The 15,553-nt window shown below is 39.4% G+C and overlaps 1 protein-coding gene across 2 annotated transcripts in view; it reads left to right on the forward strand.

Moving 5' to 3' along the window:
- Positions 1–15,553, forward strand: part of SLC2A13 (solute carrier family 2 member 13) — a 385,769-nt gene that overhangs the window by 356,259 nt on the left and 13,957 nt on the right. For both annotated transcript variants that reach the window (XM_009003636.5, XM_002752368.6), the window contains 2 exons: positions 12,789–12,910; positions 13,036–13,188. In XM_009003636.5, coding sequence (XP_009001884.1) covers positions 12,789–12,910; positions 13,036–13,188 — 275 coding nt within the window. The remainder of the gene's footprint in view (positions 1–12,788; positions 12,911–13,035; positions 13,189–15,553) is intronic.

Consider the following 15,553-nt stretch of genomic DNA (forward strand, 5'->3'; position numbering starts at 1 on the left):
TTCTAGTTGTCACAAAGGTAGGTATTACCTATGTCTTTGTTCTGACTCCCTGGTTCTTTTTCCTGCAATTCATGGTTTTTCAAACATTTCCCTTCCTCATTATTAAACTCTTAACCTAAAGTATAACCCCCAAGCTGATATAAACAGAGTTTTCTTGGAAGCCCTGCCAACTTAAACTCCTCCTATACCCCTACAGATGTTGCTAAATGGTTTTGTGTTGCAGACTTGCTGTTTTTCAATCATTGGTATTTGATAGCCACTTGTTTTGATATCTTAAAGGATGTCCAACACTTGGGGCAATGTATAGACTCACGTGTCAAATAAATGAGTGAAGAAATGAATGAAGACAATGAGTTCAATACAGTCTATTTTACTAGTTGCCACTAATACAATAATTTAATGTAATACTTTAATAATAACTAATGATAAAAACCATTTTTAAACCAAAATAACACAATATAAAATTAATATAACTTATCACAGGGATAAAGTTATTTCTTTAAAACAGGGTTGTAAGTGGCCCTCACATGTGTGCACTGTTCCAAAGAAATAACTTTGTTCCTGTGATATGCTTTTGTGACAACTAGAACATGAGACACTTTCCCCCAGGAAAAGTCATCCCTATGGCTGGCCTCCAAGGGCTGGCATAAGTTGGATCTCACTAGCCCCTCAGCTGGGTGGCCCGTGAGCAGGGTGCTACTGAAGACTAGTTTTACTTACAGTTTTCTCTGAGACTTTGGTAAGTCATTCAACCTCACTGGACTTCAATTGTGCTATCTATAAAATGAGTATGCTGGATGCAGTGTTCTCCAATCTTCTAAAATGGGAAAGATTCCCTTGTCTCCCTTGCAGGACATACGATGAAGGTGTGGCTTGCCTCAGTGCCCTGCTGCTCCAACTTCTAGGGGAGCATACAGACAGGCAGGCTGTGGGTTTCCAACCCCATAGCAGCATCAGGGGGTGAATGTTTATGGCTGAAGCTCCAGTGGGCGTGTGTAACAGGGTGCTCTTTAGCCATCCATAGGTGGCTAATGTTAGTCAGCTCAATTAGCCCCATGCCTTAAAGAAAGGACAGAGGGCTTTCTGTATCCTGGGTTTCTTGCCTTGGTGTACTGGAAGAATCGGATCACACGTGGGCTTGGAGAATGAATGCAAGGTTTTATTGAGGAGATTTTATTTATTCAGTGGCCTGGGCCATCCTGCAACTGCCACAGCCAAACTGCATGTCATTCTGCCAGTCGGTGGCCCTGCCAGCAGTGCCGGTGCCTGTCAGTGCTTTCCTCTCAATGGCCAGCCATCTGTGTGTTCCTCCACTGATGTGCTTCTCTCGATGTCCAGCCACCTGTACGTCTGCCTTCTAGGGTCTTGGGGTTTTTTATAGGCACAGGAAGGGGCTGTGGCAGGCCAAGGTGGTCTTGGGAAGTGGAACATTTAGCCAGGAAAACAAATGTCTGTCCTCACCTAGGTCCATGGGCACAGGCCAGGGGTGGAGCCCTAGCCAGGGACCACGCCCTGCTTTACCCAGCACTTCCCTTCCATATCGTTTAAAGGGACCACACTCTTCCCTTCCCAGCACATCTCTTCTGTATCACTTCTCCGATGTAAATTTCTATAATTTGATGACCTTTATCTAAAAATAATCATTTTATTTCTCATAACTCGAGTCAAAACATACAAATGAAATTATCCTGAGTTTGTTGCTATTATTTCAATTGACTGTTTCCCTACCTTTACTCAGTTTAGTCCAGTCTCTCCCTTTCACTTAGAGTCCCTCATATAATTGGCTCATTATGGAAAGAAATAAAAGGAAGAGGGAAGAAAGGAAAGTGAACCATAAGTGGAATAGGAAAAAATAAGGGTTTTTTTTTTTTTGAGCAACAAGCAGATTCTGAATATGATTCCAAAAGGAATTTCATAAAATATGAGCAGTATAGTACAGTGTAGTTGGAATAAGTATTAATAGATTACCTTCCACAGCAATGCAATATGGAGAAAAGTCATGTTAGTTTTTTATGCCATATCTATAAAAAATCAGGAAAAAAAATAGGAATGGAGTTGTACAGCCAACATAGAAAAACCTGTGGGGTTTTATTAATTCAAAATCAGGATCAGTAATCACTATCTTAGAACCTAGCCATCACTTTATTAGAACTTTTCATGTTAAGCAGAAGAGAGACATGCTTGATTTCCTCAGTTAATGAAAGTTTTATAATAAAGGTACATAGGAAAGTTAAAAAAAAAAAGAAAAGAAAAACGTCTCAACTTAATCCATCCCAAACTCATGGAAATCTAGATTACGGCTCAGTAGACTGGTAGCAGTCTGTGCTTGGTTTCTCTTCTATATTTTCCCCAGTCACTGTCAACTCTGTGACCCTTCTTTACCTCATGGCTTCTATTGCAGTATGGCCTCTACTTACTGGCTTCTGCTCACTGGCTCTGTCATTTCCACTTCTGTGTCACTCTATCCTCTTCAGATATCCTCAGAGAGAGAATATAAACTATATGCCACATCATTCTCTGGTATAAAGCACCCACTCCTCGCCAAGCTACCTCCTAGGGCACTGGCCAGGCTGTTGGTGGCCTTTGTGTCACACATAGTAATGGCCAGGCAGGCAGGTTTTGGGGGACAGCACTACCACTTGTGCTTGGTAGTGAGGGGGGCCTGTCAGCTGTCAGCAGAGGCAGGCCCTACTGCTCCTAAGCGAGGAAGCAGTGTAGTGACCGTGTAGTATAAATATGGAAACCAGCATTTTGAGGCCTTCGGTCAATATGAAGGAAACACACAATGGAGAAGATGTGTAATTCCCTTTCTTTCAGTGCCAGCTGAAGCAGGAGAACGGCTAATAACAGGAATGCCTGACTTTATTATGGGAAAAATTGTAGAGGGGAGCAACAGTATAGAAAAAGAGGCCCAACATTAGCTGTCTATGAGTCACTAAACTTTCTCCTGTCTTCTCAAATTAATATTGTAACAACTACAGATTGAGTATTCCTTATCCAAAAATCTAAAATCCAAAATGCTCCAAAATTCCAGCTTTTTGAGTGCTGACATGATGCTCAAAAGAAATGCTCACTGAAGCATTTTGGATTTTGGAATAGGGATGCTCAGCCAGTAAGTATAATGCAAATATTCCAAAATCTGAAACCTAAAACCCTTGTGGTCTCAAGTACTTTGAATAAGAGACACACAACCTGGTTAAGTTCAACCATAAAAACAGTCATTAATTAATAAATGACCTTCTCCTCCCTTAATTTTTTATATTTCCAGTCACTCTTATCCATATAACTTACTCTAGGCAGTATTTGTAGTTTGATATCTTCTCCACTGCCAACTTCGTGACATTTTGTATGTTTCCAGGTAGACTTTCTGAAGTAGGCCATGGCCTTGCTTGCTTTGGATCTGATGACACAGTAAAAGAAAGAATTTCAAAGTATTTTCTTATGAATTAATAGAGTTCAAACATTTTCTTAGCCCACTCAATTCAAACATTTTCTTAGCCTCCCCAAGGCAGAGTTCGGGGCTCCTCTGACCTGGCAGCCAGTTACTTTCACACTGACCACAGAACTTCAGGAACATAGGAGGAACTGGAGAGAGAGAAGCAGGCGACTACCACATCCTATGTCCTGGATTTTGCATACACTTATTGCGTTGCTTGTTGGCCAGTTTGGTGCCAAAATGAAAGTAACCTACATTACCTAAGGCTTCATTTTCAACAGTCCTCTATCCAGACCAACGTTTGTGGTTTTGGCCCGGTTTCCTTTAAAATAATTATTTCAATGGCTGCTTTTTTATTCAGTTGTTGTACCTTAATTGCATTAACTACCCTTCCACTGTGGGAGACTTTTATGGTCTATGTTAATCTTGTGTTAAATGAAAATACAGAGGAAAGTACATTGTTAAACATATAATTTCCCATTTAGGTGATTTCCTAAAGATACACTTTGGATATCAGACTGGGACAGAAGGGATGCATATTCTAATGTCCAAATTGCCAAATTTCTTTCCAAAAGGAGATTATGCCAATTTAATTGTTTGCAGAATAGAGACTGTACTACTATCACTATAGTCTCACAACCTTTAAATGTTATCATTGTTTTCGTTTGCGTCTGTCTATATTCCATTCATCTGTTTTTCTATACTTAGGGTAGCCGATATACTGATAAGGAGTTTAGGTGCAGTGATTTATAGATAAATAACATTTTATTCAGGAAAAAAAAGTGCCTTTTTGCTCCAAATTTCTAATGCTTTTGAAATTTACCCATGTCTGTGATTTAATTGTCTTAATAAGGATTTATTAGAAAATAATAGTAATTGACAAAAGAATAGCTTTTTCATCTTGCCTTTAAATAACAATCCTCTGCAGGAAAATTATGAAATCAAAAAAAAAAAAGCTAGACAATGGGAAATCATTAAAAAGCAAGATTTTCAACATGGTCTGCACACTGCAAGCTAGGGAACCATATGTTTCTAAAATTATTCAAAACCACAGAAATGGTATTAGAGTTTAAATCCTAGGTTAAACTTGACATAAGTTTGTTTGATGTTAGATTATTAAATAGGAAATATGCCTACTGAACAATAATTGAAAGTATCTGGGAAGTAAAGGGCCAAGTTTATAACAGTAAGTTTTCCTGGTTGCTTTGATGGAATGCCCAAAATTTAGAATTTCTTGTAACTTGGGTTGCTTATAGGAAATTTACATCATCCTAATTCTCTGATTGGGAATTAGGATTTTGCTTCTTTAGTTCTCCTCAGATAAGATGAATGTGTCCTATCCTGGAAACATACTCTATGCTTTCCTAGGTCCCTTTCCACCACTACCCTCAAATTGTAAATGTGTAATTATTATCATAAATTTCTATCAGTAAAGAACTGTTAGGGTTCACTTTCTATCAATAAAGAACTATTAGAGTTAACTTTTAGAGGGATATCTATGTTTTAAAGTGATAGTTTAGGGACCTTAAACAGAAAAATCACAGTCCTTCATCAGGACCTGGAAATAAAATTGTGCTTAACTGACACTCTTCAATAAAGAATTAGCAAGCTTGTGCAGTAAACCCAGTAGAACAATGGTTAATGTGTCATGCAAATTATAGTTAGCTCTCACCTGTTCCAAAAATCTGGATCTTTTGTAAACTTTGGGAAGAAAACGAACTTTCATAAATTTATCAGTGATTAGGACTGAATGTATAAAGTTGGAAGTCTTGTATTTTAAACACAGGTCCTATTTCTTTTACCCCACTCCCATATATAAACCTGGAGCAGTCAAATTATTACATCATAGAGAATAAAGGGGCAATATAGACAGCATGTCCTGTGTAAGAAGGAAGGAATATACTATTTATGGCTAACTGTGGCAAGAACAGTTGTATATTTGCTTAAGTTCCTTTGGTTATTTCTTAGTTTTAAAACCCTACAGATATATAGATGATGGAGAGGTAACATTTAAAAGGCAGAAATAGCTCTACGTAAACTAGTTTGGTGGGTGTTGAGTGGGCAGGGGAGCATTGTTCCACCTTCAAACGGAGCTGTTAATTTCTGGATGGTATTACTAAAGGCAGTACTATGGGTTCCATGATTGGAACGAGGAACTGATGATTTATTTGGTCAATGTATCAGGTGTTAGTCTAGTCATTCATTCTGCTGGTAAAGATTAGTTCTCTCCCTCTGCCGAAATGAAACATACTTCACCTGACCGATGCAATTCTGCTGCTTTGTCTACTGCAGTGCCCTCTGAGCAGCTTGCCATTATTGCAGTCATTGTCAGGTTTTGCTCTAGGATGTGGTGAAGAGGTGCCATGTCTGAGAGCATGACTTTTCTAATCTCAGCCCACACACTGATGTCAAAGTATTTTTGCTCCTTCTTGTGAGCATTATGTTCTTCTACCAGCAGTTGCCAGGAAAGCATGAGGATATTTTGTGATAGTTTGAAATCTGCGTCTTCATTTTTTAGTTGGTATTTCTACTGTTTATATTTTGAAGGTCAGGTGTGATGTCACATTCTCAGTCATTAGCTATCTACGTATTGCTGAGTGTGTAACTCTGCCAAGTCAGGGCCTGCAGTGCCTTCCCAAAATCAGCATGAGGATGACAAGGAGCTCCTCGGCCTTTTTTGTGCATGTAAACGTGCATAGCCAGATGGTGAAAAGCTTCATCTGGGAAAGCACAGAGTCCACTCTGAAATGTCCTACTTATCATGGCCAAAGAAGGAGATCGCCCAAGGAACTGTGATAATAATGAAAAGAGTAAATGGGAAATTGTTCAGTGAATTTTAGTTATTTCATTATTTGTAAGTATTGCTTCCTACAGGAGCCTGCTTATTGCCTTCCTGCCTTCTTTCTTCCCTTTCTTATTTTCATAAGGTCTTCACGACTCGAAAAACTATTTCATTATTGGGGATTATTGGTCAAGGGACCTCTAATGCTGTTTTCTACTCCCAATTAAACAAATGCAAATGTGAAAGCTTCATTCATCATTCAACATTTGTCTCTACATAGGGTATTATGATGAACAATAGATTGAGGTTTTTTTTAAAAAAAATAGAAAGGTGACTATTTTGGCAAGTAATTATGAATTGTATTTTTTATGTGCCAAGCAGTTATCCCCTTATTTAATCTTTGCAGTCCTATTACTCAATCTTATTCTACAAGAAAATTGAGACAGAGAGGTTAAGTAACTTGGCCAAAGTTACGAAGTTGGTAAGAGATAGAACTGAGATACAACTCATGCAGTTCTGACATTAGACCCTGTGCTCTTAACCCCTGTGCCGTGCTATACTGCCCGGGATGAAATCTCAGTAGAGCAGAAGGAGGAGTATATTATTATACGACTATACAGAGCACTACGTGATAATGACATAAATGAGGTAAATGAACAGGAGTTGAGAGGAAGGAAAGAATATTTCAGACAGGTGAATGGGTAGCATCCATACAGGCCTTGAGTGAGGAGGCAGGAACTAATGGCAGATACTGACAGTAGATGTCAGGAATAAGAGTTGGCCTTCAGTTATAGGAAATGTCATGAGTAGGAGATACTGGGTCTAGAATGTAAGTTCAGAAAATAAGTAATCTAGTTTAGTTGGATAAAAAGATTTTGTATAGGAGTACAAGATAGGCTGCAGCCACATTTTACAGGCCATTTTGTAGACTGCTGGAATAAGGAGAATGGAAGTTTTTGAGCAGTGAGGTGGCCAGGGCGCTTAAATTGGTGGGGTGTGAGTTTGAAGAAAAGAATGATAGTAGCAGGAAAATCAGGAAACTATTCATTTGCTACTGCAACACACATTAATACAGCACTTCCTGTGGGTCAGCAATGCAGGCCTAGCTGAGGGTGTCACAAGCCTACAATCAGTGTGCAGTCTGGAGCTGTGGTTTCATCTAAGACTCAGGTGGAGAAGGATTTACTTTTGTTAGCAGAGTTCAGTAATTTGTGGTTTTGTGCTGAGTACTTCCGTTTCTTGCTAGCTGTTGGACAGAGGCTACCCTCAGTTCCTTCCACTAGTCTCCCAGCATAGGCATCCCACATGGCAGCCTGCTTCTCCAAAATCAGCAAGGGAATGAGAGACTTCAGCTCAACAACACTGGAATCTTAATCACATATGTCCTGTCGCCTGTGTCATATTCTGTTGGTTAGAACAAGTCCCAGGACACTCTCACACTCCAGGAGAAGGAGCTATACAAGGCATGAAAATCAGGAAACAGGCCAAGTGTGGTGGCTCATTCCTCCTGTATTCCCAATACTTTGGGAGGCTGAGGTGGGCAGATCATGAGGTCAGGAGTTCAAGAATAGCCTGGCCAATGTAGCGAAACCCCGTCTCTACTAAAAATCCAAAATTAGCTGGGCATGGTGGCATACACCTGTAGTCCCAGCTACTCAGGAGGCTGAGGCAGGAGAATTGCTTGATTCCGGGAGGCGGAGGTTGTGGTGAGCCCAGATCATACCACTGTTCTCCAGCCTGGGCAACAGAGTGAGACTTCATCTCAAAAAGAAAAGAAAAGAAAATCGGGAAATAGGAATCATCAGGGTTACTCTAGAGTCGGTCTCCCTGAAAGGCAGAGGCAGGTGATGGGACGCACACGAACAGTCTAAATTAGGGTAGTGTTAATGCAAATAGAAAACTCAGATTCAGGAAATTATGTCTAGGAAATATGATTTCTTGCCTGTACCATGGGAAGTTCTTCATGTACATTATCTAACATAAGCATCAAAATATTTAAGGTAGGTGCCAGGAAAATCCTTATTTCACAGATGATGAAACAGCTTTGAGATGTTAAGCACCTAGAGGTCACATATATCCTAGCTTCAATCTCAGTGTCCCAGCCTAGATCCGAACCTGGGATGTCAATGCTGACGCTCAGTCTTGGCCATTCTTCTTTACTTGGACTTAAAAGTATAAAGGACCTAAGAGAAGTGGTAAGAGGAAAATGAAGATAATTCAAGATTTTAAACCATTCTACTTTAGGGAAGGGTGGTGTTAACTAAAATAGAAATGTCCTGAGTATTCTAGTAAAGTAATATTTATGCTCTGCATATACCACATGCCAGGCAGTATGCTAAGCACTGAGTATGCAGATGTTCTATGCTTATGCAAACGGAAATATTTAATGTTCCCAACAGCCCATGATACAGTCCTTTGTCTGATTTTACAGATTGGGAAACCAGACCATGCCAGTGCCCACAAAACTCCAGGTTTTGTAAATGCACTGGTTATTTTGTTCATAGCTGTTATTTCTGACATTATGTCTGACACATGAAAATGTTCATTATATAAGTTTTGGAATGAATATAGCTAGTAAGTGGCAGAGTCACGATTTGAACTCAGAGCAGCCCCATGCTCCCTCCTGGAGAAGTAATTTCATTGTAGTTACATTGCATTTGAGCCATGGCTGGATGTAGCTGTTCATAGTAACTCTGCTATTTTAGGTATTTAAGTACCTAAATTCTATCAGTGGAACTTGGGAGAAAGATCAAGGCCATAATAAACTATTGAGGACCATCCACATGGAAATTATGAAGTCCTAAAATTAGATGAGATGATTATGAGAGAGGGTATAGGTCTCAAAATAGAACCTTAGAGGACACCTATATTTAGAGGTTGAGAAGAGGAAGAGGCACTGTAAAAAGCAATGAATACATATAGGTCAGAGAGCTAAAAAGGAGATACGGATATAAAAGCAAAGAGGGAAGAGAAGGAAGGAGAGTTGTCAGCAAATACCAAGCACCATAGAGTAATCAAAGAGCATCAAGATTAAGACAAGAAACCTGAATTCGGAGATTAGGAGATAATTGATTACTTTTGTGTGAACATATCCAGGAAAAGAGACCATGTAAGAGTGAGCCTGGGAGGGTGGAAGAGTTGGGCTGTGAAAGGAGGAGTATGTAGTCAGGAAAAACTCATGAGTATAAACTTCTGGTATTTCAGGAGAGCTAGTTGCAGGAATATGAGAGGGGTTGAACATTTGAGTAGAGAGACATTGTGTATTGTAGACCGAAGGGAAGGCTCAAGTAAGAAGAAACTAAACAGGGCAGGGAAAGAAGAGAGACTGATGGAATGTGATCGAAGAGGAGGCAGGAGAATGGGATGCAAGACCACTGATAGGAAGGGCAGTCCCGAGGGTGAGGCACGCGTACCCCTGGAGGGAGGAAGGAAGCCTACCTACAATATTTTGTCAAAAGCTTTTTTTCCTCAAATATTGAGAAAAATATAGAAAAGTAGAAGTTGAGAGAGAAAAATTGATGTTTAAATTAATGATCCTCAGTTCCTTAAAAGGAATTCCAATTGTTAAAATATCGGTTCTTCAGATTCAAATGTATTAAGTCCTCCAAAGCATCTCCAGATTCCTCATTTTATTTTATTTTTCTCAACTAAAATTGATAAATTGTCTCAAAAAGAAGGAGGCAAGTTCATCTACATAGGAAACAGAATGAAAGATTTAAGGACTATAAGATGGTAAGAAATATTTTAATTAATTGAGTCAATAGTTAACAGAAGTTTACTCAACATCTAAGGTAAACATAATTTAGTAGAGAAGACAATAAAGGATAAAATAAGCATCATTAGAGAACCAACTGAGATGAAATAGCATGAACTTTTAATGGAGCCCAACAGCATGGTTTCATAACACTGGTCAGTTTCTGAGAAGTGGTTGTTGAAAGAAATTAATAATGCCACACCAGGTTGAGAACTCAAATGGTGAAAACAGCAGGAAAAAAAAGAGGGAGAATGGATTCTAGAGGCCAGTGAAGACAGTATATACCTCATTGTATTGTGTTTCCCACCACTGCACTTCATAGATATTGCATTTTGTTTTACAAACTGAAGTTTTCTGGCAGCCCTGCATCAAGCCAGTCTACTGGCACCATTTTTCCAACAGTATGTGCTCGTTTAGTGTCTTTGTGTCATGTTTTGGTGACTCTCACATTATTTCATACTTATTATATCTGTTATGATGATCGGTATTCTTTAATGTTACTATAATAATTGTTGTGGGGCATCGCAAACTGCACCCGTATATAAGATGTCAAACTTAATTATAAATGTTGTGTGTGTTCTGATCATGGCACCAACCAGCCATTTCCTTTTTTGTCTCCCTCTTCTGGGGCCTCTCTATTCCCTAAGATACTACATACAGTTCATAACTCAACGATGGCCTCTAAATGTTCAATTGATAGGAATAGTAGCATGACTCTCACTTTAAATGAAAAGCTAGAAATGATTAAGCTTACTAAGGAAGGCATATTGAAAGCTGAGATAGGTTGAAAGCTAGGCCGCTTGCATCAAATAGCCAAATTGTGACTATAAAAGAAAAATTCTTAAAGGATATTAAAAATGCTACTCCAGTGAACACACAAATGATAAGAAAATGAAACAGCCTTATTGCTGATATGAAGAAAGTTTGAGTGGTCTGGATAGATGATCAAACCAGCCACAAAATTCCCTTAAGCACAAGCCTAATCCAGAATAAGTCTCTAATTCCATGTAATTCTGTGAAGACTGAGAGAGATGAGGAAGCTACAGAAGAAAAGTTTGAGTCTAGCAAAGGTTGATTCATGAGGATTAAGGAAGGAAGCTGTCTTCACTTCGCACCTTGTTGCAAGGCGAGGCAGCAAGTGCTGATGGAGAAGCGGTATCAAGTTATCCAAAACATCTAGCTAAGATAACTGATAAAAGTGGTGTATTAGTCTGTTCTCACACTGCTATAAAGAACTGCCTGAGCCTGGGTAGTTTATAAGGGAAAGAGGTTTAATTGACTCACGGTCTGGGAAGTCTCAGGAAACTTACAATCATGGAGGAAGGGGAAGCAAACATGTCCTCTTCACATGGTGGCAGAAAAAGAAGTGTCAAGTAAAAAAGGGGAAAAGCCCCTTATAAAACCATCAGATCTGATGAGAACTCACTCACTATCACGAGAACAGCATGAGGGTAACCATTCCCATGATTTATTGGATTTCTCCCACAACATTCTCCAAGATAATGTTATTGTTATTGGAGATTATGGGAACTACAATTCAAGATGAGATTTGGGTGGGACACAGCCAAATCATATCAGGTGGCTATTACTAAACAACAGATTTTTCAGTGGAGATGAAAATACCTTCTGTTGGAAGAAGATAACATCCCGGACTCTCACAGCTAGAGAGAAGTCAATGCCTAGCTTCAAAGGACAGGCTGGCTCTCTTGTTAGGATATAATGCAGCTGGTGACTTTTAAGTTGAAGCCAATGCTCATTTGCCACTCCAAAAATCCTAGAGCCCTTAAGACAGGCTAAATCTATTCAACCTGTGCTCTCTAAATGAAAGAACAAAGCCTAAATTACAGCACTTATGTTTATAGCATAGTTTAGTGAATATTTTAAGCCACTGTGGAGACCTGCTCAGAAAAAAATATTCCTTTCAAAATATTACTGCTGATTGACACTGGTCACTCAGGAGGTCTGATGGAGATATACAAGGAGATGAATTAAAAATAAATGAATGTGGCAAGAGAAGAAGGGGGGAGGACTGAGCAGACACCCAAATCATCAAGAGAGGTGGCATGTTATGACGAGTTCATAAAGACTATAACAATAGGGCTTGGCTGACAAGGTTCAAAGTTAGAGGTTGAAGGAGACAGAACAGTAGTCTAAATTGACAATAGGAGATAGGAATGTTTTTGAGGCTGGTAATATCTTCAGGGGCAATTAAGGTAAAGAATTGGAAGTTCAACTTCAGAATTAATCAAACTTTAGGATGCTTTGCTTTACTATGGATTAAGAAGGCAAGGTCATCAGGGAGTGACTGGTAGCAAAGCAAGGACACAGACCAGGAAGGGAGAGGGCTACCTGGAATCAGAATCAGTTGCTTCCCTAATCCACCCCATCACCCTTTACAGGTTACCCTTCTAATTCTTAAAATAGTCTACAAAGTGTTCTCCCCATTTTATCTGATGAAAAATATCTGGCTCTGAAATTTGAATCTTGTCCTGATTGCAAATTCTACTACAACATACTGACTCTCAGTGGTAGGGACGTGTTACTGCAGCTTCCAGGGACTAACTAGAAATCATGTCTAATTTATGGGAAATGGTTATAAAACATAGTGTCTTTCTTTGTTTTGCTCTTGAATTAGCTTTAAAATTCTTATGTGAGCTTGCAGATCTAATACTGCATATTCAGTTCCCATTTTTTTAAAGAAAAACATTTTGGACTCTTTAAGACATTAAGGAATTTCCAAATACATAAATATGATTATATTGAATTTCTGCAACTGTAGCCTAAAACATTAATACTTATATTGAATTATTTTTCAGGTGTGAAAATGAAACCAAGTTCAAAACAGAAGACATATTTTGGGCTTACAATTTCTGCCCTACGCCATACTCCTGGACAGCACTTCTGGGCCTTATTTTATATCTTGTTTTCTTTGCACCTGGTAAACAAAGGCTTTGTTATTACTGTTGCATTAATTGAATTGCCTCTTTTTAGAGTAGACAAACTATAATTTTTCAAATATCTTACATGCTATTTTACTAAAGTTTTTAATGTTTTATTTCTCAGGAATGGGACCAATGCCTTGGACTGTGAATTCTGAAATATATCCCCTTTGGGCAAGAAGTACAGGAAATGCATGTTCGTCTGGAATAAACTGGATTTTCAATGTTCTGGTTTCACTAACATTTTTACACACAGCAGAGTATCTTACATACTATGGTAAGAGAATATTTTTTCCAACATAGTTTTGTTTTTATTTTTATAACTCTATTTTTAGATATACTATAATATCATTTGTGATTGAGAGTATGTGGTTATGTTTTGCTGTTAGAAGTATCTCCATGTGGCTTTTTCGTTCTCCAAAGGCCTTGGAAATGTGTCTAGGAAAGAGAAGAGGGATTCTCCTATCCTCAACAGCATTGCTTCTTGTCCCACAGTGCTTAGGGCTAACTCAGACATCGACCAGCTATCTCCCTAGGTGGAATTCTTTACAGCATAGCTTGTAGTTTCACTGAAACCTAAAAAACAGAAAATTGTAAAAAAGATGTAGGCAGGGAGTCTAGGGCTAGTGAGATACCCTGCGACAGGGATAGCGTCAAGTCCAAGAGCAGAATCTGCGGAGGGCTGAAAGTAGCTTCCCCAGATACTTAACAATATTCTGTGCTGTGGCCATACCTTCCACGGTATCACCTGTGCTGCTCAGGCCAATGCATAAGCATTTCAGTGTCCTCTGAGACCAGCACTTACCACTTGCAAAAGTGTAAATATGACGGAACTGTTCAAATGCAAATGTGTGGAGACCAAAATTCAAAATAAAAAACTGCTTAGTGGCTGAGTCAGGAAAATACTTTGGGGAGCTACTTGAAATCCACTTTTACTAAAGTGAAAAACTGCTTTTTAGAAAAAAGATGTCTGCGCTGATCACATGACTTTATAGGTTACAATAGGATTATTCACGGTGTGAGGTTTCATTCTAATCTCCTCCTAAGTCACTGTGGTAGAGGTGGAATGCCTGCTGCTTAGACCATTCTCCCAGAAGACCTTCTCTGATCTCCCCACAGTCTCACTTTATTCTGTGTTCTGGGCACTTACCAGTCCTTGTTGCAAGAACAGGTTTGTCTGCCCCTAGCTCCCTCTACTAGAAGGAGATGTACTACATAAATCCCTGGAGGGCCAGGACTGTGCCTTGTTCATTGTATCATTCCCAGTTCCTTCCACCTGATAAGCACTGATAAGTATTTGTCAAATGAATAAATACATCAATTTTTTTTTATTATTATATTCTAAGTTCTGGGGTACACGTATATGCAAAACATCCAGGTTTGTTACATAGGTATACACGTGCCATGGTGGTTTGCTGCATCTATCACCCTGTCAGTATTTCTCCTGGTGCTATGCCTCCCCCAGTCCCCCACCCCATGACGGGCCCCAGTGTGTGATGTTCCCTTCCCTGTGTCCACATGTTCTTACTGTTCAACACCTACCTATGAGTGAGAACTTGGGGTGTTTGGTTTCCTATTCTTGTGTCACTTTGCTGAGAATGATGGTTTCCAGCTTTATCCATGTCCCTGCAAAGGACCCATCCTTTTTTATGGCTGCATAGTACTCCATGGTATATATGTGCCACATTTTCTTTATCCAGTCTATCACTGATGGACATCTGGGTTGGTGTGAAGTGTTTGCTGTTGTGAACAGTGTCACAGTAAACAAATGTGTTCCTATGTCTTTATAATAGAATGATTTATACTCCTTTGGGTTTATATCCAGTAATGGGATTGCTGGGTCAAATGGTATTTCTAGTTCTCCACCCTTCAGTAATTTCCACACTGTCTTCCACAATGGTTGAACTAATTTACACTCCCAACAGTGTAAAAGTGTTCCTATTTCTCTACATTCTTTCCAGCATCCGTTGTCTCCTGATTTTTTTTTTTTTTTTGAGACGGACTTTTGCTCTTTTCACCCAGGCAGGAGTGCAATAGCTCAGTCTCGGCTCACTGCAACCTCTGTCTCCTGGGTTCAGGCAATTCTCCTGCCTCAGCCTCCTGAGTAGCTGGGATTACAGGCATGCACCACCATGCCCAGCTAATTTTTTGTATTTTTAGTAGAGACAGGGTTTCACCATGTTGACCAGAATGGTCTCGATCTCTTGACCTCGTGGTCCACCCGCCTCGGCCTCCCAAAGTGCTGGGATTACAGGCTTGAGCCACCGCGCCTGGCCGTCTCCTGATTTTTTAATGATCATCATTTTAATTGGTGTGAGATGGTATCTGAAAGTGGTTTTGATTTGCATTTCTCTATTGACCAGTTACGATGAGCTTTTTATCATAGGTTTGTTGGCTGCATAAATGCCTTCTTTTGAGAAGTATCTGTTCATATCCTTCACCCACTTTGTGATGCAGTTGTTTTTTTCCTATAAGTTTATGTTCTTTGTAGATTCTAGATATTAGCCCTTTGTCGGATGGGTAGATAGCAAAAATTTTTTCCCATTCTGTTGGTTTCCTGTTGACTCAAATGATAGCTTCTTTTTCTGTGCAGAAGCCCTTTAGTTTAATTAGATACCAATTGTCTATTTTGGCTTTTGTTG

The sequence above is a fragment of the Callithrix jacchus genome, chromosome 9, assembly GCF_049354715.1.
Source record: "Callithrix jacchus isolate 240 chromosome 9, calJac240_pri, whole genome shotgun sequence".
Lineage (NCBI taxonomy): Eukaryota > Metazoa > Chordata > Mammalia > Primates > Cebidae > Callithrix > Callithrix jacchus.